We start from the raw sequence: 27,834 nt of genomic DNA on the forward strand, positions 1-27,834 counted from the left end.
GGTATACAGGCAGGCCTATCCCACGACAAAGTTGTAACAATGAGGAAAATTATGTCCGCCCCTTTCTCCCTCAAGTCCCATAATGCCCACTATCCTCAAGCTGCTTTCTGACTTGCCAACTGGTATAAGAATAAAAGGTAAGGAGTCAATGTCATGGTTACAAGGGCAAGAAAGGTGATTGTCTAGAAACACTCATTTTAAATGGTGCTGATCTTCGTTAGGACCATTTTTAGGAAATCCAAATTTGAGAAAATCAATAAGGGAACTGGAAAAGAGAAATGAAAACAAAGATGCTAATTAGCTAGAATGGACTGAGCATAAGGAGTATGACATATAAATAGTACAGCTCCCCTGGGACAAAACTGAAGATGTCATATCTGAATATAAGATGAAACTCACTATAAAAGTTTTTGCTAAAAAAACAAATTCTTTCTCCCTGGCGCACTTCTTTTCTCTAATGGAAGCTAGGCTTTTCCTGAGGCCACTGCTTCTCCTGCAGCTTTCTCAAGGGATGGCTGTTTTGGCTCTGACCTACCAGGGACCGTAGAGTCCAGTCAGGGAAGGGAGAAGTGCGGGCAGGCGGCCTCCTTGTTCTTCAAGGCCTTTCTCTTCCAACTTCTCTCAAAAACCCCAGCTGATGGGCTGGCCCTGTGGCGTAATGGTTAAGTTTGGCACACTCCAATTCAGCGGCCTGGGTTCGTGGGTTTGGATCCCGGGCGCAGACCTACACCACTCGTCAGGCACGCTATGGCGGGGACCCACATACAAAATAGTGGAAGATTGGCACAGACGTTAGCTCAGGGCTAACCTTCCTCAGCAAAAAAACAAAAGAAACCTCAGCTCATCCCAAGCACAGGCCCTGGCCATTATATGACTCTCCCTGATGTGTTAATCTACAGTCTCCCTGGTACTCCTTTTCATTCACTGAAGATTTTAGCAGCTAGATCGCTGTTATCTTCTTTACTGTGGCCCCTGCTGCTATTCTTGCTGACTTCAAACTTCCAGTCATGTACACCGACACCTGGCCTCTGAGTTCTTGACCTAATTTCACACAAACTTTTCCTGCACCTCACCACAGTTACCAACTCACACGGTCACGGCCCAGATACATCATTTTACCAGCATCCCTATTTCTCCCAAACCTCAATTCTAATCATCCCAAATCTCCTGTCCCTGAGTTCATTTACTCTACTACCCATATAGTTGGCAAGGAAATGGGGACCTCACTCCTACAACCGCAGGAAACAGCCAAAAATCGACGAGGTTGAAAGAAGACCCCAAGGCTTCAGATGAAACCACAGCCCTGGCTGACACCTCGATTTCAGCCTTGTGAGACTGAGCAGAGAACCCAGCTACTCCAGTCCTGGACTCCTGACCCACAAAACTGTGAGATGATAAGATTGTGGTTTTTTTTTTTAAGATTGTGTTATTTTAAGCCAAAAAGTTTATACTAATTTGCTGAGCAGCAATAGAAAAGTAATATACCTTCTTAGAAAAATTAAGAAATCTTCCTCAAGAACCACTCTTCTAAGAAACCAGGGGAAGAGAAAACTGTAAATACATATAATCAAGTAATTTTGTCCCTGTAAAAAAGTTGGTGTTTATAATAGCACTTGGTTCTAGGCATCATCCCAGATACTTTATATTTCATTTAATCTTTACATTCACACTAAGGGGCTGATATTATTACTTCCATTTTATAGATAAATTACTGAAGGTCCTGCTTGAAATCACATAGCTAGAAAGCAGCAGAGTTGGGATTCAACCAAGGCTTGATCTTGTTTCCAAAGCCCATGCTCTGGACCACCACACTCTACTATTTCTCTATGCAAGGTGTTACAGCATTTACTCCTCTGCAACAAAGTGGAGAACATTTTATTAACTTTACAGATAGTATCAAAGGTTCACTTAGGAAAAGACCTGCCTTTCAAAAAACATTGTCTTGGGGCCAGCCCCATGGAGTAGTGGTTAAGTTCAACACGCTCTCCTTCAGCAGCCCAGATTCGTGGGTTCAGATCCTGGGCATGGATCTACACTATTCATCAGCCATGCTGTGGCAGTGACCCACATACAAAATAGAGGAAGACTGGCAGAGATGTTAGCTCAGCGTTAATCTTCCTCAAGCAAAAAAAGGAAGATTGGCAACAGATGCTAGCTCAGGGCGAATCTTCCTCAGCAAAAAAATAAAATAGAAGTTGTCTTGATAAATGCTGAAGGCATGGGAGAGCCTTTGAGGGTTGAATGTCCAGTTGACTGGTACTCTCTTTAACACACTCATTTAACATTTATGCTTTTGTCTCCATTGTTCCAAGAAATAGCAGGTCAAAATCACCAGCAACCTCCACGTTCCTAAATCCAGTAGTCACCGTTCAGTCCAGCAGCATTTGACATAAAGATTACTCTCTCCTTGAAGCACTTCCTCACTTATATTTCAGGACACCAAGCCCTCCTGGTTTTCCTCTTGCCTTACTGGCCATTCTTTCAAGTCTCTTTTGCTGGATCTGCTTCCTATTGCTGACATCTAAATGTTGGACAGTTTTAGGCCTTCTATTTTTACATTCAACTTCCCAGGTGATCTCATCTGGCTCTATAGCTTTATTACCTTCTATACTCTGGCCAATTTATGTCCTCATACCTAGCCTCTTTCTTGATCTCCACACTTCTATATCCACCTGCTTAACTGACATCTTCATTTGGCTGTCTAGGAGGTATCTCAAAATTAACATGTCCAGAACAGAAATCTTGATAACCTTCTCCTCACAAACATGCTCCCTTTAGTCTTTCCCATCTCAACAAATGTTATCATTTCTCCAATTGCCCAGGCCCAACACAAGCATCCTCCTTGATTCCTCTCTTTCCTTCAAACTCCATAACCAATCCCTCAGCTAGCCCTAATTTAAAAAGCAATACCCATTTTATATTACCTCTGTTCCCACCACCCTATCCATGCTGCCATCATCTCTTGTCAATACAATAGCCTTCTAACTGGTCTTCCTGCCTCCTCACTTGCTTTCCTACAGACCATAATCCTTAAAAGTAGCCTGAAGGAGCTTTTTAAATTTTAAATCAGATCATGTCCATAGACTCACAACTTTCTGGAGGCTTCCCATCACACTTAGAATAAATTCTGCTCTCCTTATTATGGCTTAAAAGGTTCTCCATGATCTGGCTCCCACTTCTCTCTCTAACCTCATCTCCACTACTCTCCTGCTCATTCACTTCTCTCCAGGCATGCTGGCCTTCTTGCTGTTCCTTGAACCTGGCAGGCTTGCTCTTGCTTCCGAGTCTTTGCACTTGCGGTTCCCTCTGCCTAGAACACTCTTCTCTCAGATCTTCCCAGGACTTACCCTTCATATCCTTCAGGTCTCTATTAAACATCATCCACTCAGTCAGGGAAACTTCCCTGACCACTCTAAAACATTCAGCTCCCCCAACTAGTCCTCCTACTACAGCCTGCTTTATCTTTCTTCATAGCACTTATACTACCTGAAATTATATTATTTACTTAAAAAAAAGAACATTTAATGCCTGCTTCCCCACAAAAATGTAGGTTTCACGAGAGCAGGAGCTTCTGTCTGTCTTCAGTACTCAGCCCCAGTGTCTGGGACACAGAGGTCCTCAATATATGTTAGTTGAATGAATGAATAAGTGAGTTGTTTAAAATTTGGAATCTATTTTCCCATAGAACAATAACTAAATGTTCTTAGGCTAGACCCCCAAGAAGCCTACTGGATATATAACTAAACTTTAGGGTTAATACTAGCCTGGTGCTGGCTCCTAGAAACACTGGGATCATGCCACAACAAAGGAAGGTAAATGTCAGACTCCTCCTCCTTCCTGAATGTACTTGGGTAAAATTTAGAAATAGGAGTATCTCCTTTCAGTTTTTCCTCCCAGGGCTCCTCTGTTGCCCTAAGTCTCCCCTTAGATCCCCAAAATTGCCTCAAAACTCCACAGTTTCCAGCCCCTCCCCCTAATTCCCTCCCCAGCAAATCTTCCCTTTCTTCAATTTATTATCTCAACTGGGATGTGGAGAGATATTTGAACTATTATAATTTACAGCAATGGATGAATAAATCATTCAACCCTCTCAGGCATCTTTACTTATTTAAAATAGAATGTGTACTAAATTAATCTCTAATTGGTAGAATTTGGGGCATTAGTACAATGATGTAGAAAAAATACAGAGTGGACAGAAGATATATTTGGGCTGGGAAAATAACCATCAATAATGTTTTGCACACAGTAGGCATCAATAATTATTTGTTAAAAGAGTGATTAGGTGAATGTAATCATGCTGAGGCAATCTCCTGTGGGCCCTTGGGTCAGCTCCCCTAAATGTTTTTTCTCCCTTGAGGTAAAAGTTGTTTTAAAAGTTCTCACAATGGCTCACTCAACATCAGAAAGAGGTGGCACAAAAAAGGTAGTGCTGAAGGGGGAAAGGGCAGAAAAAGAAAATATTGTATTTTCATAGGTTGTATTTCATATTAAAACAAGTTTTGGGTGTCTTTTTTTTTTAAGAACAATTTGGATTCTTCACCGACAGTATAGGCCAGATGCAATTTAAGATGGAAAACAAGAATGTATTTTGGGGAAGAACTGTCTATTATTCAAAGCCTGTGGATTTAACGTTCTCATTATAATTTATAGCTTTCTAAAAGGCTGCCAGCTGGGGAAAAAAAAAAAAGACTTTCCAGGTGAAGATACAAAAGGAAGGCGGAAGGCAGGGTACCGCCTCAACCTTACTCAGCAGAATCACATGGCGCCCCGGTTAAACCATATACTCTGGGCCTTAACACACAGAGCTGCCTGCGTGGGACACAGCTGTAGTTTTAACAAGGGCCGGAAGTGATTCCTGTAACAGCGGGCCTGCAGACAGTTGTAAGGGTTGCGAGATCCGGGCCAGAAAGCAAGGAGACTTGACTTAAAGCCCCAACATCAAGGATAAAGCAAGAGAACAGATTCCAGACATAATTACAAAATAGACTTAACAGGACATAGTGATTTATTGTCTGTGACAGATGAGGAAGAAGCTAAGGGCAACGAGGATAACAGTTGTGCCATTAGAAAGGGAATATTAAGAATTCAGAAATCAGGATTTTAAGATGGAGGTTGAGAGGTAAGAGGTGGTCCTGTCACAATAATGAAGTCAACTTCGGTTCAATTGAGTCTGAGGTGCTTATGGGACATTTGGAAGAGATGTCCAGAAGGCATTCACAAAAATGATGTCCAGGAAATAGAGACACCGTTAAGGGAATCATTGGTATCTTAGCGATCGTGGAGAAGAGAATGAATATATCAAGGGGGGGGGGGACGCCAAAAATTACTCGTTTGGATTTTGCCAAGTACAGATTTGCGGGGCCCCTTGGCGAGAACTGCATCAGATGGGTGTCGGGGACAGAAGAGACTGAAGTGGACCAGCAGACCCCACTCTGACCCAAGCCTGAGCAAACGTCTAATTGAGAGAAGCCGGTCTACACTTCCACCCCACAGCTCCGCGGTGCAGAAGTCTGCCCAGCTGATGTCTTAACTCCAGAACGCGTATGGAGAATACAGCCTAAGGACCCAAAGGTTCGAATCCCCACTCAGTCCCAGCGAAGGAGGCGGCGAGGCTGACCAAGACGCGCGGTCAGGCCCGGGGACTCCTCGTCCACGGACTCCGCGAATCTTTCTGACCTCCCTGGGCCCTCAGCAGCCAATTCCACTCACTTCTCGGAGGGTCCGGCACAGCATGGTCCTCGTGCCCAGCCTGCCACCACAGAGGCCAGGTGACAAGGAGGAAAAAGAAAGGTCAACAGCCGCTGCCTGTACTACATGGGCGCAGCCATCTTTGACCGTCACGGAACCTTTCAGCACCGAGTACTTAGATTGGTAGAATTGCAGCCCGAGGAAATGATCTTTGCACGCGATTGGTTGGAGCCGCAAAGCGAGTCCCGCGGGTCAAGAGAGCGGGTGGCAAGGAGACTCCGGGCTAGGGTCGCGGCGGGAATCTGGAAGCGTTTGGTCCTCCGTGGCGTCCGGATCGCGAGTGGAGTCGACTTGTCCCGCTGACTGCTCCCGGGACAGGGCAGGGTTCTAGGGGTTTTGTTTTTGTTTTCGCTTTTAGAGGGAGGGGGTGGAAGGGAGGAGGAGAATGGACAGAATACTGACTGGAAAGTTAATTGGAGCATTTCAGATGCGAATAGCGGAATAATTCCGTATTCTTCATTCAGTTGCTCCATTAGGCTAACTTCATTTCTAAATTCTCAGTTTTGAAATCGGCCACTGTATTTGGCAGAATTTGGCCGAATTCAGGGGTGAGAGTTTGATCCAAGCTAAGTGCATTTTAATTAGGGCTCTCAATTCAACCACTGTTTACAATGGAATTTCTGAAGATCTGTATACTTAGAAGAAATGCATGTACTGCGGTTTGCTTCTGGAGAAGCCAAGTTGTACAAAAACCGTTAATTAGAAGGATTAGTACTACCTCTCGAAGGAACTCTGTCATGCCGGCTTGGGTCATAGATAAATATGGGAATAATGAAGTGCTTCGATTTACTCAGAACATGATGATACCTATAATACACTATCCAAATGAAGTCATTATCAAAGTTCACGCTGCGAGTGTAAATCCTATAGATGTTAATATGAGAAGTAAGTTTTCAAGACATACCTCATTACCCCCCCCCCCCCCCCCCCCCCCCCCCCCCCCCGGTTTCTAAGAGATTTTCATCAGGGATCAGTTTTAAAAGATCAACACAAAGGAATTGTTTAGGTTTTTGACAGTATCTTAGCAGATGTTATTTCCAATTTTTTGAAATTGTAATGTCTATGGTATACTTTAATCTTGTGCAAAATATAAGTTTGAGTTGCTTCCATGCTTCCTTAAAATGTAAATTGGGACTTGAGAGTTTTGTACCCAGCTAACTTTCTAGTATACTCTCCTGGGAACTTTGTGATATTCTGAGGTCCATCACAAGTGTTAGAGGTGGGTATGGTTATGTTTTCACATCAGTTCAGAATTTGCATTTTTATAATAATTCTTTGCTCTCCCACTACTCACAGCTTTCTTTATTGGTCCAGTAGACTAAGCAGCAGAACAGGATGCTGGGATATGGACACAGTTTTTTCCTCATTTCTACTGTTGCTTTCTGCCCTGGGCAGTTAAAATACACTTTCCTGTTATGTTCCATCCTAGATGAGAATAATGTTATCATCTTAATTTCTGCTGGGGGATTTTGACAAAACTTGGAGAGCACAGTATTCCTTGAATACTATATGCTATGTAATCGTTATAGTCCTGAAAAGATTGATTACTACTTGTGAATTATCTTAACTTTGGAAAAGAGCACCAAAAATATTGCTTATGGGAACTCATCCATGTCTTTTGAAAAAAATCAAAAAACATCTTTTGGGATGATTGGTCAATTAACCTCAGTCTTCTGAGTAAGCTACCATATGCGTTTAATTTAACCATGGGTCTGTGTTTTGAAGGCCTTGTGTGTAAACCTACATCTCTACTTCATCAGATTGCCTCCATAATAATCATCATATGTGAACTATGCATGATGAATTAAATTGCTCTGTTTGTATACATATCCAATTACAAAATTAAGATTAATGATAGAACAAATCATTTTGTGGAATTTATAGAGAAGTAGGAAAGTGTTGAAATTTTGACTTCATTTCTTCCTCTTTTTTTGCAGTTGTGTGATAGATTAGGATAGCAATTCTCAAATTTTTTGGTCTTAAGATCTTTTTATACTCTTAATAGTTATTGGGCTTTTGTTTATGTGAGTTATAGCTATCAATATTTACCTTATTAGAAATTAGAATAGAAATTTTAGAATATTTATTAATGCCTGTAAAGATACAGTAAACTCCTTTCGTGTTAACATTACAAAATTCAGTCAGGATAAAAATATAAAATGATGTAAAAATAATAACTGAGAGACAGCTACATTTGTGAAGCACTGAAATAGGTAATAGTTGATAGAGCATAGGGTCTACTTTCAGAGTGCTTACAGTGAAAAATAACTATTTTCCAAAAGAAGCAAAAAAAAAATTAGAAGAGTAGCATTGTTTTACACTTTTGTGTATCTCTTTGTTTTCTGGTTTAATAAGACAGCTGGATTTTCTTATGTCTTTCTTTTTTCCTTTTTTTTCCCTACCCAAAGCCCCAGTGCATGGTTGTATATCCTAGTTGTAAGTCCTTCTAGTTCTTTTATGTGAGCTGCCGCCACAGCATGGTAACTGACAGATGGGTGGTGTGGTTCCACAAGCGGGAAGTGAACCCCGGCTGCCAAAGTGGTGAGAGTGCCGAACTTGAACCACTAGACTGTCAAGGCTGGCTCATCGTATGTATTTCTGTATTCAGTCTGTTGCAATGTGTTATTGAAGGAAATGAAGAAAAGCCAGCCTCGCGTAGTTAGTTAGAAAATAAAGGACCTCTTAGACTCCTCAAAAAGATCTTGGGGATGTAAAAACTTGGAGAACTGCTGGATTAGGGAAATAAAGTCTAGTTTTGCTGTCTTTAGGTCTTTTATCTCCAATTTTTAATGCTGCTATTTTTAGTGAATATATCTAGGCCTGTGCTGCCCAGTGTAGTAGCCACTAGGCACATGTGGCTGCTGAGCAATAGAAATGTGACTAGTCTGAACTGAGATGTGCAGTTAGTGTAAAATACATCCTGGATTTCAAAGTCTTAGTAAGAAAAAAAGAATGTAAAGTGTCTGAATAATTATATATTGATTACATACTGACTTGCTAACATTTTGGATATATTAAGTAAAATATTAATATTAATTTTACTTGTTTCTTTTTACTTTTTTAGTGGCTACTATAAAATTTTAAATTACATATGTGACTTGCATAATATTTCTATTGGACAATGCCGATCTAGACAATGTGAGGAATAACTATTACACATTTCTTTGTGGGAAGGGGTTTGGGGAAAGACTTCGACTGTTAAAGTGTCTATAGCTAGAAAGCTCTATTAAGAATGGATTGAAATGACTTTATTATGATTGCCTCACGAAATCCACATGTGTATTCTTTTTGTTTGCTTTGAAGTAATAATTGCTACTACTAGTAGGGCATGTTGTTTTACTTTATTCCATTTACACGGGGCATGAAGACAATTTAGTTTTTATAGGATATGTCTTGAAGTGGTGGGTTTATACCCGGTGATCAGTATATCTTTTCATCTCCTTTGATTATAAGCCCTTTGAAGGTAGATGCCATGCTCTGTCAACTACTACCTATTTCAGTGCTTCACATAAGTAGTTGTCAATCAGTCATTATTTTTGTCATTTTATATTTTCATTCTAACTTAAGATTAAAAACTAAAATTAGTGGTATTTTATCCATGAATAATTTTTACATTTTGTCTTCATTTAGATCTGTTAACATTTCATTTCTTTGAATGCACATGCACAGTTTGTATTGTGTACATTTTAATTTTAGTTGAATGGCTAGATCTGGACTTTCTTGGCTGCTGTTTGATAATATAATATTGTAACATGTTTTACTTTTATATAGTATTCTTGAGACATCTTAGTTTTTTATGACTTGACTGGGTAATATTATTTGCAAATTGTCCTCTTTATTTCCTGCTCATGGATTCTTTTTTTTTTTTTTTTTTTTTTTTTTGTGAGGAGATCAGCCCTGAGCTAACATCCGCCAATCCTCCTCTTTTTTTGCTGAGGAAGACGGCCCTGGGCTAACATCTGTGCCTATCTTCCTCCACTTTATATGGGAAGCCGCCACAGCATGGCTTACCAAGCAGTGCGTCGGTGCGCGCCCGGGATCCGAACCAGCGAACCCCGGGCCACCGCAGCGGAGCGCGCGCACTTAACCGCTTGCGCCACCGGGCCGGCCCCTCATGGATTCTTTTTTGAGAAAGTGTGGTTGTTGTTGCAGAAGATAGCTGAAATGGTAGCTTGGGGAAATAAAATAATGTGTAGAAGATTCTAAACTGTAGAAGCAGTTATTTCTCTTGACAAGAAAGGAAGGACATGTCTACTTTATTTTGAAAGATGAAGGCAGGCTGTTTTTCTGGGGATGGCCACTGTTGTTGGACATAAAATCATAAATCGTATAAATGGCTAAAGAAGTGAATAACCTTAAGGTAGAAAAAAAATACAGCCAATGGCATCATGCCAACAAAGCTAGGTTTCTTGAGATAGGCTTCAAGTCTTTGATGATAGATTTAGGATTTTCCAAATCATTCCAACTCTCTGAACCAGTCAAACCGGCCACCTCTAACAATGGGATGAAGCTGCTAAGGGTTTCCATTCATTTGTGTCACCAAGTGGATTCTCAGTTACTAACTACCAGCTGCATTCTGGATCTGGGGCTGGTTTAGCTAGTACCAGTGAGCCACGGCTACTGGGTTGATGTATTAGCATATCAAGGTGACCAAGAAAATTGTTTAAACAGCCTTGCCCTGCAGGCTGTGTACCTCAGAGAGTCCTAAGGCCTTTTTGCAGCTCTCAAAGAGCAGCTGAAACTTGACATGGCTTAATGCCCACTTCTTTTGCTCAAACCACATAGGAATTTCAATGAATAATTATTTCATTGTGTTTTAGTGGTGGAAAAGGAATGTAAGACAGGAAAAGTACAACATATGACTTTTGTGAGTGTTACATGTGAAGTTGTTTTTCCTCTGATAAGGTGTGCTCTAACCAGCGAGATGGCAAATGTGTAATATTGGCATGGTGGTCATCAGCTTAGATTTTCTGGGACTATCTTAATTTCAAACACTTTCTCCCATGTGTCTTGATTTTTTATTAGAAAAACAACTTCTGCAAGCTACCCACCTGTCAGCATCTCTCCCTGTTTCCTCTACCTTCCCTTCTGCTATATGGATTGACTGTCATAGCTCCCATCTAAGGCCAACCCTCCACTTGAGTTCTAGATTCCACCACCTCACACCTACTTAGGAGCATTGTTTCAGCAATTCTTTCCTGCATCTTCAGTCTTCTCCTTTCTGCTGGATCATTCCCATTAGCTTACACACTTGCCCTTATTTCTCCCCTCTTGAAGAGGGGAAAAACACTCAAAAATCCCCTCTCCATCTCAGTTGCTCCCCTCCAGCCACTGTGCCATTTCTCTCCTCCCCTTTATAGCAAAACTATTTGAAAGAGTTGAATGTTTTCACTTCCCATTCTCTCTGTCACCCCATGCCACAGTGAGTGTTCCTGTCAAGGTCACCAAAGACCTCCATGTTGTTGGGTCCAGTCTTTTGTTTTGGGTTTGTTTTTGTTTTGTTTTGTTTTAAAAGACTATTGGCAGCTTTTGACCTTATTTGAAAAACTGTCTTCCCTGTCAACAGCATTTGATTTCTTTAAACAACCCTCTTCACTTGACTTTCTGGACACCTCTTCACTGGCCAAGCCTTCTCAGGCTCCTCTGCTGGTTTCTCCTCATCCTTAAGATCTAATGTTGTACTGTGCTTAAGAGTAGGTGGGGGCAAAGAGGAGACTTACAGAGTGGTTTAGAGATTCTGAAGCATAAATTGTGCTACATGACACTGGAAAGGTAAGCAGGGTGCTTATCTTGAAGAGCCTCACATAGCAGAAATGTTCTCCTCAGAAAGATGTCAAGCAGAAGAGACCATAACAGATACTTTTGTGTCTTAGAAAATCCATTTTATATGTTGAAGCTGTGTAATAAACTATTTTGGATTATTGTGGATACAGTAGCCAATTTATTTGAACCAGAATATTATGATCAGAAGAATATTTTCAGCTCCACTTAGCTGATATTTCTGTAAATATTCTTTAAAATAAAAGGATAGGTTAAGTCAGGTTAATTGCTTTGTTATACATATTGGAACAGATGCAGCCAAGTGGTTCTTTTCCACTCAAGAATCTGTGCACTTAATCCAAAGATGTTCTAGAAACATTTTTTGGGAAGTGGGGACCATTTCTCATAGACCAGTGTCAATGTCAAACACCATATCCATCCCTTATTTATTTGTTTATTAATTTCAGACAGCTTTAATGTTTATCTTCACCAGACTTGGCAGCAAACGACTTTGTTGTATAAAAAGTTCATGAATGAATAAATTAATAAAGAAACCATCTTCAAAGAACAAAGTGGAACTGTGTGGAAAAAAATACTAAAAGTCCTGGAGACAGGTTCAAAATTGGAATTTCAAAAACATTTTGAACACTAGTAGCTTTAGTTTGACAAGTGATTATAACTTTCTGAGTAATTTTCTTGGAAAGAAACAACACATTGTTTTTATGGTTTCCTGTGTAATGGTAAAAATTTATAAGGTTGATTGCTTTATAATCTATGTCTTAAGGACCTAGGATTGTACCTGACCTATAACGCTATAGTAGTTTTTAAATCATCCCATTCTTTTGGAGGAAACAGGTAACGTGTATTTTATAGGTGGCTATGGAGCTACGGCTTTAAATATGAAACGTGATCCTTTACATATTAAAATCAAAGGAGAAGAGTTTCCCCTGACTCTGGGTCGGGATGTCTCTGGTGTGGTGATGGAATGTGGACTTGATGTGAAGTACTTCAAGCCTGGAGATGAGGTGAGTTATGGACTGCCTCTATTCCTTTTCTGAATATGCAAATTTCATTCTTTTGGAAATATATTCCATATCGATTCCAAGATACCTTTTTTCTTCTTTTCAACAAATATACTGAGCTTTGGCTGGAATCCTCATTTTCTTGGTTCTGTTGTTCTTGGTTCTGTTTCTTGGTTTTGTCAAAATAGCATGACTGTACTTGAGCTTTATAATCTAGTGCTTAAGAATTGCGAGACTTTAAAATATGTGTGATCAGGACTTTTTAATTTTTCCTTGAAAGAGTCTTTAAATGACAATTTCTACCTTATGGGTTAGATGGTTTTAAAATAGCTAAAGTTTGGTATAATCACCTGTCACTTGTCACTTTGAACTTTTATACCAAAAAATTAAAGTGAGCCTATAATAATAGCTAACACTGTTCTAGTTGCTTTTCGTAAGATAACTCATTTAATCCCTAAGAAGTAAGTGAAGTTAGGCTCAGTTTACAGATGAGGAAGCCAGGCTATAAGGAGGTCCCACAGCTGATAAGTGGTAGAGCCAGGATTCAAGCCCCAAGGGACTGTGTTCTTTCTGGTACTCTAAGCAGTCAGTAAATACAGCAGGATTCACTGGCATCTGCTTCCATTGTGGCTTGACTTGATAAATCCAGAATCATACTAAGTAGTACGTTTATATCACATGAAAATAACTCTTTTGCTTGGTATATTGCTGACTCGTGCTTTTTTCACAGAGAAAGAGGTGTGTATTGGGGAACACCCTCATGTTTGGCTTTGGTTAAAAACGATCTGTTTCTAATGAAACTGTGTGTGTGTGTTTCAGGTCTGGGCTGCAGTTCCTCCCTGGAAACAAGGCACTCTCTCCGAGTTTGTTGTAGTCAGCGGGAATGAGGTAACTTACCAGTTCTGTGCTGAAATGCCATCAGAAAGTATAAACAAAGACTGGCAAATCTCTCTTCAATAATTGGTTGTGTTTCAGATAGGGTTCATGTTTTATGGGTAATTTTGAAAGAGCTAAGATAGAGAATAGGAATTTTTGAAAGATTAAAAAAGTATTTGCTGTCATTTGATAACTCTGCCTGCCAAAGTGTTTATCTTTGTCTTGTGGAGCGGGGATTTGGGGTGAGATCTGGAAACCCTGATGTGTTTCTTGGTTTTACCCAGTATGAATAGTTGGAACCAAATATGTACTGATTAATTGTACTGATTAATTGTAAACAGAAGCATGAAGTATGAAGCTGTTTCAAATAACTTTAAAAACAGGAGTCTAATTAAATACAGTCAGGAGGCCTGACAATTTGAATAGAGAGGAAGGGGTTAACATTGAGGAAATTGGCTACAGAAGGAGGGCAGGAAGGGAAAAAAGGGTATTACTGAGATTAGAAAATGTCTGGAAAGATTGCCTTCCAGTAAATGGGAGTAAAGGAAACAGCTGATCTCAAAAACAAATTAGAATGTGTTTATGAGGGATCAGGTTTGTTTGGATTTATTTCTGGGTATAGTCAGGACTAATGGGATTATTGAATGTGGTCTTTTTATGAGGAATTAAGGGCTATATCTGATAATGTGGCCTATAAAGCATTACTGAACCTCTGTGAGGCAGGTTGAGTCATTTGGAGAATATCCCTTTGGGATAATCTTGGAGTAAGGTATGCAGTAAACACTGAAACTAGCAGATTGGTATAGACTGAAAATAGTTGGATTCCTATGTAGGTAAATGTACTTAATTGTGTTCATAGGTTTGCAAGTCATTGCTTATTTTTGACTGTTGTCTTTAAATCTAGGTCTCTCACAAGCCCAAATCACTCACTCATACTCAAGCTGCCTCTTTGCCGTATGTGGCTCTCACAGCCTGGTCTGCCATAAATAAGGTCGGCGGCCTGAATGACAAGAATTGCACAGGAAGACGGTAAGTATCATTGGTGGCATCTAAAACACCCTTCTTTCCTTCCATAAGGTCTTTGTAGATTTGTCAGAAGCATTAAAACTAGGATCATTTATATGAGCAGAGTTGTGCTGACATTTAAAACAATTTCCAAAGAACTTTCATGTCAGTGTGCACTTTCTTAATCTCATTCTGTTGATTCTTAGCCCAATCAAATGGGAATTTTAAAATTGAAATGTGTAGATGGACTTTAGGAGTCTGAACCTTCTAAAATAATGCAGAATTTTGTGTGTGAATCTCTGGGAAATAGATCCATAGCTTTTATCAGATTCCTGAAAAGGTTAAGAATCACCCCGTACAGTTTCTAGAGAATGATGTCAAAGGGCAGGTGTGCTTTTCCTTCCTCCACTAGGAGTTGCTCTCATACTTTCAGATTTCTGTGAAAACCAGATATAAAGGGACTGCAAAACACTGTTGAATATTTTTTTTTTTTTTTTTTGTGAGGAGGCCCAGCCCTGAGCTAACAACCAATGCCAATCCTCCTCTTTTTCGCTTAGGAAGACTGGCCCTGGGCTAACATCCATGCCCATCTTCCTCTACTCTATATGGGACACCGCCACAGCATGGCTTAACAAGCGGTGCCTCGGTGCGCGCCTGGGATCCAAACTAGCAAACCCCGGGCTGTGGCAGCAGAGCGCACGCACTTAACCGCTTGCGCCACCGGGCCGGCCCCCCAGTGTTGAATATTCTTGAGTTGTCTTAGGCTCAGTGCTTGATATCCTTTGGATCAATTCTGGTCCTTCAAGGCCTCAAATGTATGTTTGTTTGAGTCTGCAACAACACAATGCGTAAAAATGTCTTAGATGTACTTGAGCTCATATCCAGATTCTGCTGCTTTCTAGTTGAGTGGCCCACTCAGTCACTTCTCTGTTGTGAGTTTTGTTTTAAGGGTTAAATGAGGTAACACACATAAAACTAGTGGCACTGATTGTGGCACATGCATGGCACTCAGTAAATGGTGGCTACTATTACTGGCCATGCATGAGATTATATTCTTTATATTTTAGCAAGTTGGCATCATAGAGAAAACAGATAATTTTATATTTTGGTGAGAAAGCTAGGTACTAAGAACCATTTAATGCTTGTGATGAAGGAGAGAGCTATAGGTCAAATTTTAATAAATTAAAATAACTTAGTTTTTTGATTGCTAAGGATTCTGCAGGTAAAATAAAGCCTGTGTCATTTTATACTCCTATTGTTAATGAAACATTGTACTTTACATTTAATGTGTTGGATTATAGAGTCGAATTTAATGAAAGCTTAATAGCTGTATTTCTGAAAGCATTGTGAAGGCTACTCATCTAATGAAGTGCTACCCTTTATCGTAAAATTCAAGGCAAATATTTATTCTAAAGGTCAACCCTGTTTATTTTTTAAGCTTTTGGGGCTTCTCTTTCTTGAAGGTGCCATTTTGGTCAAACACTTTGTTTAAATTAAATTAGTTCGACTACATAGATTTTTATAATGGTTCGTTTTAGTTAATAACCTTGCAAAAATCTTATTCAAGATTTTTAGACATTTATTATTGTAGGCTCTGCAATGACATTGATCTTTGTTTTGTTTTTCTGTGAAGACATTAGACTCTCTATGCCTGCATGACTGTATTGCACTGTGGTTAGAGAGCTCTCATTCCTTTTGCCAGTTCTGGGCTCTCCAGGCCTTTTTTTTTTAGGATTGTGTAGAAAACAATTTAGAAGCAGATTTAGCTGTCTCTTCTCAGTACACAGGGGTGTGCCCCGGTTAATTGTTGGCTGCGTGGGTAATTCTTTGGTACTGTGTAATCTTCTGTTGAAGCAATAATGGCTTGGAACTGGGAAAGAAGAGCCCTGGTCCTACTCTCTACTCTGCTATGAACTAATGAGGTGACCACATGCATGGTATTTATGGTCTCTTTGCAGTTTCCTCTGAGGTTCTGAGTGTAAGACAGTGTGGGTTGTTAGGAGACCTTTGAGAAATGGAAAGTTTGATACCTTATAAAGGTGATTTATATATTTTATTGAGTTGGATCTGTTCATTGATTCAGCCACATGTTACCCACACTGGAATGCAGTCCATTGTAAGGAGCCTCACCAGCTCACATCATGGGCTTCTGCCACGTTCCCCAGTGCGTGGTGACCTGTAGGATGCCTTTGTTCTGAGTGGCGGTGAGAACTTGGCTCCTGGTGCTCTGGGAAATCTCATTTTACTGAAATGACTGCACTTGGGTGTAATAATGGCCTAACTCTCCAACTACTTATTGTGAGAATCACAGGAGAGATATGAGCACCTTAAAATACTGTAAAAAGACTTTCACATGAAGAAATTACCATTATGGTGGGATTTTATATACATAAACTCAGAGGTTCCAGGGTCCAAAGTGGCTTTTTTCAGTTTGACTGTTTATTGTGATTGGTGGAGCATATTTTGGCTTCTCTAAGCAATAATTATTCTTTTTCTGTTAGCCGTTGGCATTAAGGCACTCTTTAGTCTGCACGAAGCAAGTCAGCGTTTGTTATCAAGGACTAACAGTCTGTTTTTCTAACCAGTTGATTAAAAAAAACAAAACTAACAATGACAAAAACACCCATCAGCACCTTGGAAGATTTTGCAGGATTTCTTTATAACAAATAACTTTTTGAAATTAAGACAAAGCTTTCTAAAGGTTTGGTGATGTTTACTTTTTCCTTCTTTGTTATATAATTATATTTCTGCAACAACTGAGCATTAGTGAACCAAGGGGATACTTTAATATTGATGTCATATAATGTCATTTTTGCCCACACTTCGGTATCACTAGAAAATGTCACATGAAATCCTTTTCTTGTCATCAGCTGATCCATAGTTTCTTCATGATTTATTCAGTAGGAACACATAGATAACCTAGGGCTCTCAAGATGAATAGAAATTTTTTAAAAAGTGGTTACACCAGATTTTTTAAAGAACAGTTCAGTCTGATGGTTATATTTATTGGTAGTGTCATGGTGCAACTCGAATGTTTCATGCTTTGCTTGAAATTCATCTCTTGCTGGGAAAGTTGTACTTCCCTCTGTTTGACAGAAGTATTAGAAAGTGTTAGAAGTTGAACCATTCCTCCTCCACAAAATAAATTTCACTTTTAAATTGTGTATACTTGAAACTCAATGCGATGAATTTAGAAATGCTTTTCACTGTTTCTTTTTTGAGATTAGGCTTTATGACAGTAAAATTTTGTCATGTAAATGGAAATTAGGTGTCTGATTAATTCTGTTTATAGAATTAGATGGGCTCAAACTTACAAACAGTGGATTCCGCTTCTCCCCCCCCACTATGCTTATATCAGTAATTATAATAGCTTCCTTCTTTCAGATTCCTTCACCTGCCTGTTCTTCACCCCACCACCCATGAGTTTCTCCCCTCTCTCCACTTCCACTGCCCCTGTGGACTTTGGGTTTTCATTTGCAATTGACTAGGTGGTATGGTTAGAGGGGTGAGGGGAAGGAGAAAGAAACCCCTGCAGTGTACTTGGCTTGAAGAAATCCTGGGGCTGGGAAGAAGAGGAGAGGGAGCGGGGAGGCTCTAGCCTGGCCAGCCTGATGCAAATGAACCCTGCCTCTACTCCTGGGCCTGTTTTCCAAGGAGCTCCAGGAGGGCTCAGTTAAAGGACTTAGAGAAACTTTTCCCTGGCAATTTGTGTTTTACCAATTAGTTTTCTAGGTGACCAGGGTAACTGTCTTGTGAAGTTTAGAGGTTATTTACTCTTCAGTGCACTGTGATCTAGCTTCCAGCCTCGCCATTCAGCTGCAGCTGTTCTCATGGAGTCATAGCTGACTGAGTTGCCAACCCAATGATACTTTTCAGTTCTTATGATTTGACATCTCTGAGGTATCTGGTACAGTTCACCACTTCCTTAATACTCACTTTTTCCATGGTTTCAGGGACACTAGATGCTTTAGATTTTTTGCCTTTTGGACCAGTTGTTGTCATTTTTAAAGGCTCCCCTTCTTCCTGCAGCCCTCTGTAACTGTTTTCCCAGTGTTCCACTCCATCATTCACTCTTCTCTGTCTCCCAGGGGTATCCCATCTACTCCCAGCTTCTATTTGTGTTTTGGTAACTTGCAGATCTCTGTTACTAACCCCAACCTCTCTACTGAGTTCCAGTTAGATGTCCCTTTTGTATCTGAAACTCAACTTGTGCAAAACAAGACTTACTGACTACCACCCTGACTCTTCCTCTATATTCTGAATGTCAGTTAACTCTGATTTACCTTAAGCCAAAACCTGGTATTTTCCCCAAACCCTGCTCCCTCCCCTTCCGCTGTACAACTTATTATTGTTCATATTATGTAAAATTTAGGATTATTGTCAAGTTTGGAAAAGTGTCTTCCAAGTTTCTTTAATACATGAACTGTAAGATTTCAAGGCATTTCAAGTTTTCTCATGCAGTGAATAAGCCTAAAATGCTTTTGCATTTTAGTTGGCAAGCCTCATTAACTAGTTTGTTGTTGATATCTTCCCTGTAGTGGTGTCAAATAACAAAAACAATACAATTTAGTAACCAGTTTGATGTCCTTTATTTAAGGGAAAACAGTCCATGGATTGGGAGAGTGCAGTGCCTCACAAGCAGTGGAGCGCTCTTCCTGAGGGACTTAGGGCAAGAGCAAGTTTTATAGGGCGTTAGAAAAGGCAACATGGAAACAGGAAGTGATTGTCTAGGAGGTCAGTGATTTCCTTACAAGACTGGCAGGTCCTATTTTCCAGGGTAAGGTAAGCTACCTACAGCTTAGTTGGAGGATTGTGATTGGTGTTAGGTTTCCTTGACAAGGAGGCATTTCCAGTAAGTGCAGGCTGACTTAGGTTTATATCTGTAACGTGGGCCAGGCCGCTGGGACAGCCTCCATTTTGTGGGTCCTAATATACAAATTAAGTTTATCAGTGGTGTATTGTAAGTTTTTACATGTCTTTTAATTGGAAGAATTTTCTTTAGGCTAGCTTCTGGTTCTGTACATCTCAAACCTTGTTTAACCACATTTCTTCTTCGCTACTCACATAATCCAGCTAGGTACCATGATACTCGGTCTTATCATAATTAAATTTCATTGGGCCGGCCCCGTGGCTTAGCAGTTAGGTGCACGCGCTCCGCTGCTGGCGGCCCAGGTTCGGATCCCGGGCGCGCACCGACGCACTGCTTCTCCGGCCATGCTGAGGCCGCGTCCCACATACAGCAACTAGAAGGATGTGCAGCTATGACATACAACTATCTACTGGGGCTTTGGGGGAAAAATAAATAAAATTATAAAACATAATTAAATTTCATGATGCCTTCTTGTGTTGACTTAGTGGGAAGTAGGAATATTCCTGGAAGGCTTTTTTAAAACAGGACATCTGTAATAACTTAACTCTACTCAGAAATTACTATGAACCACATCAGTATTTCCCAGTAAACTCAAAGCAAATGTATTTCAAAACAACTTCCCTTCAGCCAAATGTATTGTCACCTGACAAGAGGGGACACATGATGGAGCGAGTGTAGGAGTGGAAAGAGACAGCCATTTTAACTGATTGTGGTTGGTAGGGGAGGAAAAATCATTTCCCCTCTACCCTTCTGAGTTCTCTGCTGAGGTCCCTGTAATAAAATACAGATTAACAAGAGAAAAACAAACAAAAGTTTATTAACACGTATACCCTATGTATACATGGGAGATACCTGGGGGGGAAATGAGTAACTCAAAGAGATTGCTTAGAATTCAGGCTAAAATACCATCTTCAGCTAAAGACGAAAGAGAGAAGCCTGCCGGGAAGGCCAGTTGTGGAGAGGTTACCAGGAAAAGCAAGAGTAAAGATTGTTATGCAGATTTAAGTGGTGCCTTTTCCACTAATAAGAGTCTAAAGTTATCTCCAGGGAATAACTTTTGTCTTTCCTGGTAGAGAGTGGAGGAAGGATGCCTTTGTAAATTTATGTCCTGCTTTTAGGCAAATAGGGGGAGTGCAGAGAGCTTTCTTGTATCCACTTCTTCTCAATGGCCTTCCGCTCAAAATAATCCTTATGCCAAAGTGGTATATTTTGGGGTGGCATAGTCTGCTACCCTTCATTAGCATTTCTTACTTTTGCAAATTTTCCAAAAACATATGTCCACGCAAATATATTGCTGGGGCTCCTCTCAGGGCCTTGTGTAAGTGAAGGGCCTGAAGCTTAAGCTTCATTGGCTCTGTACAGGAGGAAAAATACCTTTTTCCTCTGCTCTTCTAAGTGCTTGACTGGAACCCCTGAAACAAAAGACAGATTAACAAGAGAAAAGTACACAAATTTATTTATTACAAGTTTTACGCAATATGGGAGCCTTCATAAGGAAATGAAGACCCCAAGATGTGGTTAAACCTGAGCGTTTTTTTGCTGTGATTGGTGAAGAGTGGTGAGTCGTGAAAATATATGAGAGGACAAAGGGTATGAGCTAAGTATAATAAAGTGGGGAACCTTAGCAAGGCCTGTGCATTCTGATTCCTCTCTGTGACCCTCCATCTTGGAATTAAGGATGCTTCTTTCCTCCAGGTATAGGGAGGGCACCTCTCACACGATGGTCTTATGACCAGCTTCAGGGAAGAAGGTCAGAGTTCTTCCTGCACATGCCGTTTCTCAAATCCTTCAGCTTAAGATATTCAAAATGCCAAGGTGCCATATTTTGGGGTAGCGTGTCCTGAACCCCATCAGCTCCATGGTAAATCCTCCTCTGACCATGCTACTTCTATCTCTCATCCATCCTATTGTTTCCATCACAAAGGATCCTTCCCTCAGTCATCCTTCCTTCCCTCTGTTCTGCAGCATATTGAAGGAAGCGGTGACCCCACAGAACCATTGTTATACTGTGTATGACGTTCTTGGTCGATTATGGGTTAACTAAACCTTTTTCAGTGGCTACCCTGGCACCTTGCTGAGATGTATAAATAGCTTTGTTTTCATGGGAAAATGTGTTAAAGTTCCAAACACCTAATTCACACATGAACTCGCCTGTCAATGGGGGAATGTCTATAAGAATTACAGAGACTTAGAAGAAGGGGACACACAGATCCAGGCTGTCTTGTTCATGTTTGGTTGATTTGTTTTGTAGCTCTATTCCACTTACAGTCATGTGTTGCTTAACAATGAGGATATGTTCTGAGAAATGTGTCATTAGGTGGTTTCATCATTGTGTGAACATCATAGAGTGTACTTACCAAACCTAGATGGTATAGCCTACTCACCTAGGCTATATGGTACTAATCTTATGGGACCACTGTCGTATATGTGGTCCATCATTGACCGAAGCATCCTTATGTGGCACATGACTGTATTCAGATTAAGTTTCTCACTCACTTTAGGGAGTAAACTTAACATATTGTGATATACTTTGCTATCCTTCAGTCATTATTTTTCCCCAGATTTAAAAGTAGTGTATGAAACTGAAAACTGAGATTATACATTTTCAGCAGCGTCCTTATTTTTTAAAGACCTTTTGTTTCTACTGATGGAAGATTTAGCCGCATTTAAATCATCTTTGTTTCTGAGCCATTAGGACTTAATAAAGGGCATTTTACTCTTGTGATGTGGCTTTTTTCTCCACGAGTATGTGGTCTGGGGGGGACCATGGAGGTCATATACTTCTATGTTAGAAAGATGGAGAAACTAAGTATAAGTTTAAATTAGATTGAAAATGCCGATTCTTTCTTTTTCATTGAATCATAGAGTACACGTCTGTGATCATCATTTCACAACTGATGAATCTGAGGCCTAGAGATTCAGTTAGTGAGAGAGTTGGGACTAGAAGCCAGGTCTCTAGATTCCCAGCCTTGGCATTCAGAGATTTCTGAGGCTAAGCCAGAATATAGAAATTTGAAAGACGATTCCCTACTTCTGGATCTCCTGCTGTTTTGTAGTAGTTTCATCTGTTTTTTATCTGTAAGGCAGTTAGCATGTTGATGCCTTGCCTCATAAGATTGTAATACTGAGAAATGTGATTGTAGAGGGCTTAGGTGCCCAAATGCTAAATAAAAAGTGACCCAGTCACGGAAAAGAAGCCAACATTGCTTTAGTACCTTAACATTTGTTTAGGGAGAATTCAGAGATTGATGAGAAATGATAGAGGAAATTAGATTTTAGGGTTTAAGGATGCATAAGCAGTGTAATAATTATTCATACTTCCCCTCATATTTTTATATCTGTCACAGTGCAATTCCCACTGACTTCAAAAGAAGCTCTGTATGTGGACTTAGGAAGTAAGAGAGGAATGTGGCTAAAAATCGTGACAATTTTGAATTAGAGTGTTTTTTGCAAATAGAGCATTTCCTGGGCACTTGCTCCATATAAGCCAATAAACAATACAGCACACTTTTCTTCAGTATAACACACAGGCTTCTACTTCAACGAGGTTTGAATATCTAGTGTGACCGTTATAGGAAGCTGGGTAGAAAGTATTCCCGCTGTGTAGCACTTAAGTGAAGGGCCGCGGGGGTAGCAACAGCAGTATTTTCTTTTGTATTATAAGGGCTTTGAAGAACACAACAAGAACAGTCAGTTCAGCTGTGGGACTTCAAACCATAGAGGACCAACCGATTTATTGCTGGCTCGAAATTCATTTTGCTTGCTGTCCCTTTTTGGGACTTTCTGTGTTCGTAGAGAAGTACGGTTCCTGGCTGAACCTGCACAAAACAGAGTTTGCAGGACCAGAGAACGATGTGTCCCCAGGGCTTCTTGACCAGCTGACCAGCAGTGTGTAGCCCATCATTGGGCCAGCTCCTCACTTGTTTTGCACTTGGGGGCGCCATCAAGTGGCAACATCAGGAACTGAAGCTGCTATTGCAGAACCACTCCCTCTTCTGTCAAGCTCTGCTGTGAAACACATTTTCGCTTTTTCATTTGGAGGAATGAGGCTGCTTTGGCTCGAGTTATGGGGAAGCAATGAACTGACAATAACGAGGTCAGAGTTGCGTCTGGCAGTTGGATCCTTAAGCAGCCCTTATATTTGGTATCCTCTTAATCCAGGATTCTCAGAGAATTAGAAAATAGTTTCAAGCTTTTCTTTACTAGAAGAAACTTTAATTCAGTCTTTCAAATAGCAGGCAATTCCCTCATTTGGGATAGTAGCAATTATTGCCTTAATTGTGGGATATGGTGCTGATTTAGATGATTTTTAAAGTCAAGAAACATTGATCAGGCATGTGCTGCATCCAGGGTAGTACGCCCAGTGCTGGGCGTAATATGAGGTCTCTGTCCTTGAAGCCTTGCAGAATAGCTTGGGAAGCAAGCATATGAATGAAGGTTAACAATGCGACAAATGAGGAATGCATGGCATGGACATCACTTCGGGGCTGTCTCAAGGGTGTAGAGCAGGAAAACTGGGACTTGAGCCTTCAAGGGAAGGGAGACCTTAGCAGCTGGTGAAGGAATTTGAGAGTCTGAGGAATGGGCCAACGTGCGTGGGACTTGGGGGTGAGAGTGAGGGGACCTCAGTGGCTGAGGTGGAGACTTCTGTTCAGGAAATAGTGAGAGGAAGCCAGAGTTGAGATAAAGATTAGATTGTGAAGGACTTAAATGAGAGTTTGAGTTAGTTACATTTCTATAAGAATGGGCCAAAGTAAGAGGGTAGAATAGTCCATGGATGAATTAATTTTTGGATGTATCTATGAGGCAGTTTTAATGCTTTTTTCCCCATTTAGGAAGTACCAAAGCTGTTAAATATGTGAATTGAAGGATTTTGGAGGAGTTGATGTTTAAAGTTTCTTCTATTCTTCACAGTTTATAATTCTGTGAAATTTAAAAGTAACTCTTCTAGAAGGAACGTAATTTATAAGGAGACTTGTTTTAATTACATTTAATGTTATTAATTTCAAAGAGAACTTGTTGGCTCAGAAATTTTACTAGAAACTTAAGATCTAAAGGCTGACACCCAGCCTCCTGTGATTTGGGTAAGAGAAAAAAGTGAAATGAAACTAGGGTTAAGATTGTAGACAGGATGCATGTTCCAGGATCTGGTGTACTTGCCAGAAATAGGTCACAAAATTCTCTGCACTCTGTAGCAGCCGAGTCAAAGAGGGACCCACAACCAGCAGATACGCAGTTTGCAGTGACAGATAAATAGCACAGCTACTCCCACCACGTAGTCTTCAGAAAAATGTTTTTCTATGGGCACTCATAAAGAGAATTCTCATGAAGACTTCTCAGCAGTATCTCCTTAGCTAATGTGGTATCAAATATCAAGCAGTCCCTTTTTATAATGTCCCTCAGCCTAGATCAGTAGCATAACACCAAAGTGCAATTTAGTACAAACAATTTTCTGAGGACCTGAAACTCTGCAGTCCGAGGAAGGCAGTTTGCTGGAGCTCTAGCTTAATTCAAGAGTAAAATGTAAGAGTATGTAAAGCAGTGATTTTTGTCTAGTGATTCTCTTTTGGGTCCACACTTCTTTGGGAAATTGATGATAGGTCTGGATCCCTCTCCTCCCTGATGCACAATGTGCATAATCACACCAAATTTTGCATGTTCTTTCAGTTAATGCACAATTTCGGAGAGTTCACCCCCCCACCCGCACACATCCATAAACTCCAGGCTGCTCACCTCGGCCTGGAGTGTCAGGAGGGCCACCAGTGAGCAAACCCGGCAAAAACCTGGAGCACGAGGATGTTTGTGCCGATGGGTCTGCTTTACCCGGAAGCCAAATCGAGGATAAGATTGATTTCCGTTTATGAAACTGAGGAGCTTGACGGGGGGACATGTCTGAACAAAAGATGGTTTATTCTACTTTGTCTGGAATGTGGTTAGGAATGTGATTTTTCTTAGAGAGCAACTGAATCTACTCGAACACACTAAAAAGAATCCCAGAGCTCCCTCTCATAGAGAAAGCTATGGTAACTTTAGCCTAGAAAAATTGTAATGCAGATGTTACCAAGAACCATCTGAGCTACTTTTAAAAATACAAATTATTGGTATTTTTAGTATTTGGTATTCTTGGCAAAGGGTTCATAGAATGTCTTACTTTAAACATTTATAGCTTCTTGATGAACCTAAGATAAAAATCCTTGTGTAATAGAATCTTGGGACGCTGAATGACTTTATTTGCTTTTGGGATTCTCTTTGAGCCAGTTACATGTTGAAAACATCTTGCTTGTTTATCCAGTTATATTGGCTTAACATTTTCGTTGATTGTAGTTTCTTTTGCATTGTAGTGTTTTAATCTTGGGCGCTTCAGGAGGAGTTGGTACTTTTGCTATACAGGTAAGACAATTTCTTTATCTTGTGAATAGGAAGATTATTATCTTCATGAATTTATAAATTCACATTATAAATTATTTTTTCTTAAAAGCTGAGAGAAAGGTAGGTTCAATAAATTCACTATGATTTCAGCTTGCTCTTGGAAGGAAATTTTCTAAGGTAGAAAGAAGCGTTAACCTTTTCAGTGGTTTGATATATGGGTTAGTTTGTGGATGTCTTGTGTAACAAATGTAGGAAAGCTTTTAGAGAGGAAGACCATGGGCAGTGCAGGTAGATGGAAGTTTGCAATTTGATAGAAATTGATAAGCTGATTCTAAAATGAGTATAGAAATGCAATAGCCAAAATACTGTAAAGATGGCAGTACTTCCCCAAAGTGATCTACAGAGTCAATGCAATCCTATCAAAATGACAGCTGCCTTTTTTAGCGTAAATGGACAAGCTGATCCTAAAATGCATGTGGAATTGCAAGGGACCCCAAATTGCCAATCTTGAAAAAGGACAAAATTGGAGGACTCGGAATTCTCGATTTTAAAAGTTACTACAAAGCTACGGTAATCAAAACAGTGTGCTACTGGGATAAGGATAGACATATAGATCAATGGAATAGAATTGAGCATCCAGAAATAAACCCATACATCTACGGTCAATTGATTTTTGACTAGGGTGGCAAGACCATTAAATAGGGAAAAGAATAGTCTTTTCAATGAATGGTGCTGGGACAACTAGATAGCCACGTGCAAAAGAGTGAAGTTGGACCCCTACCTCACATCATATATGAAAACTAACTCAAACTGGGTCAAAGACCTAACTGTAAGAACTAAAACCATAAAACTCTTAGAAGGAAGCATAGGAGTAAATCTTCGTGACCTTGGATTTGGCAACAGATTCTTAGATATGACATCAAAAGCACAAGCAACAACAACAAAAAAATAGATAAATTGGACCTTATGAAAATTAAAAACTTTTGTGCATCAAAGGATGTTATCAAGAAAATGTAAAAGTAAATATCAAGTAACAGGACAACACACAGAATGCAAGGAAATATGTGCAAATCATTTATCTAATAAGAGTATAGTATCCAGAATATGAAAAGAATTATTAAACTCAACAACAGAAAGACAAACAACCTAATTTAAAAATTAGCAAAGGACTTGAATAGACATTTCTTCAAAGAAGATATACAAATGGCCAATAAGCCCATGGGCAGATGTTCAACATCATTAGTCATTAGGGAAATGCAAATCAAAACCACAATGATATATCATTTTACATCTACTAGGATGGGTATAAAAAAAAAAAACAGAAAATGGAAACTAACAATGTTGGCAAGGATTAGAGAAATTGAAACCCTTGTATATTGCTAGTGGGAATGTGAAATGGTGTAGCTACTGTGGAAAACAGTTTGGCAATTCCTTAAAATGTTAAACGTAGAATTACCATATGATTCAGCAATTCCATTCTTAGATATATACCCAAGAGAAATGAAAACACATGTTCGAACAAAAATTTGTACACAGATGTGCCTAACAGTGTCAATTATTCATAATAGCCAGAAAGCAGAAGCAACCTTAATGTCTATCAACTGATGAATGGATAAACAACTGATGTATATTCACACAATGGAATACTATTCAGCCATGAAAAAGAATGACGTTCTGATGCATGGTACAACACGGATAAACCTTCAAAACATTATGCTTGGGCCGGCCCTGTGGCTTAGCAGTTAAGTGCACACGCTCCGCTACTGGCGGCCTGGGTTCGGATCCCAGGCGCGCACCGACGCAACGCTTCTCTGGCCATGCTGCGACCACGTCCCACATACAGCAACTAGAAGGATGTGCAGCTATGACATACAACTATCTACTGGGGCTTTGGGGGAAAAAAAAAAAAGAGGAAGAGGATTGGCAATAGATGTTAGCTGAGAGCTGGTCTTCCTCAGCAAAAAGAGGAGGATTAGCATGGATGTTAGCTCAGGGCTGATCTTCCTCACAAAAAATAAATAAATTAATCAATTAAAACATTATGCTAAGTGAAAGAAGGCAGACACAAAAGGTCACATTTTATGTGATTCCATTTATGTCATGTCCAGAAGAGGCAAATCCATAGAGACAGAAAACAGATTAGTGGTTGCTGGGGCCTGGGGGGAGGAGGGAATGGAGAATGAC

The 27,834-nt window shown here is 40.1% G+C and overlaps 2 protein-coding genes across 3 annotated transcripts in view; one reads left to right on the top strand and one right to left on the bottom strand.

The window, feature by feature from the left end:
• QRSL1 (glutaminyl-tRNA amidotransferase subunit QRSL1) overlaps nt 1-5,818 on the bottom strand; it is a 28,371-nt gene extending 22,553 nt beyond the window's left edge. The window contains exon 1 of the mRNA XM_058566534.1: nt 5,710-5,818. Within this exon, the coding sequence (XP_058422517.1) occupies nt 5,710-5,733 (24 nt within the window). The 5' untranslated portion in view covers nt 5,734-5,818. The remainder of the gene's footprint in view (nt 1-5,709) is intronic.
• Nucleotides 5,413-27,834, top strand: part of RTN4IP1 (reticulon 4 interacting protein 1) — a 44,519-nt gene continuing 22,097 nt past the window's right edge. Inside the window, exons 1-5 of one of the 2 annotated variants that reach the window (XM_058566535.1) lie at nt 5,413-6,633; nt 12,382-12,533; nt 13,350-13,418; nt 14,311-14,435; nt 25,623-25,671. In XM_058566535.1, the coding sequence (XP_058422518.1) occupies nt 6,360-6,633; nt 12,382-12,533; nt 13,350-13,418; nt 14,311-14,435; nt 25,623-25,671 (669 nt within the window). In that variant the 5' untranslated portion in view covers nt 5,413-6,359. The remainder of the gene's footprint in view (nt 6,634-12,381; nt 12,534-13,349; nt 13,419-14,310; nt 14,436-25,622; nt 25,672-27,834) is intronic. The other variant, XM_058566536.1, reaches the window with a different exon arrangement.

Source organism: Diceros bicornis, chromosome 23, assembly GCF_020826845.1.
Source record: "Diceros bicornis minor isolate mBicDic1 chromosome 23, mDicBic1.mat.cur, whole genome shotgun sequence".
NCBI classification, from domain to species: Eukaryota; Metazoa; Chordata; class Mammalia; order Perissodactyla; family Rhinocerotidae; genus Diceros; species Diceros bicornis.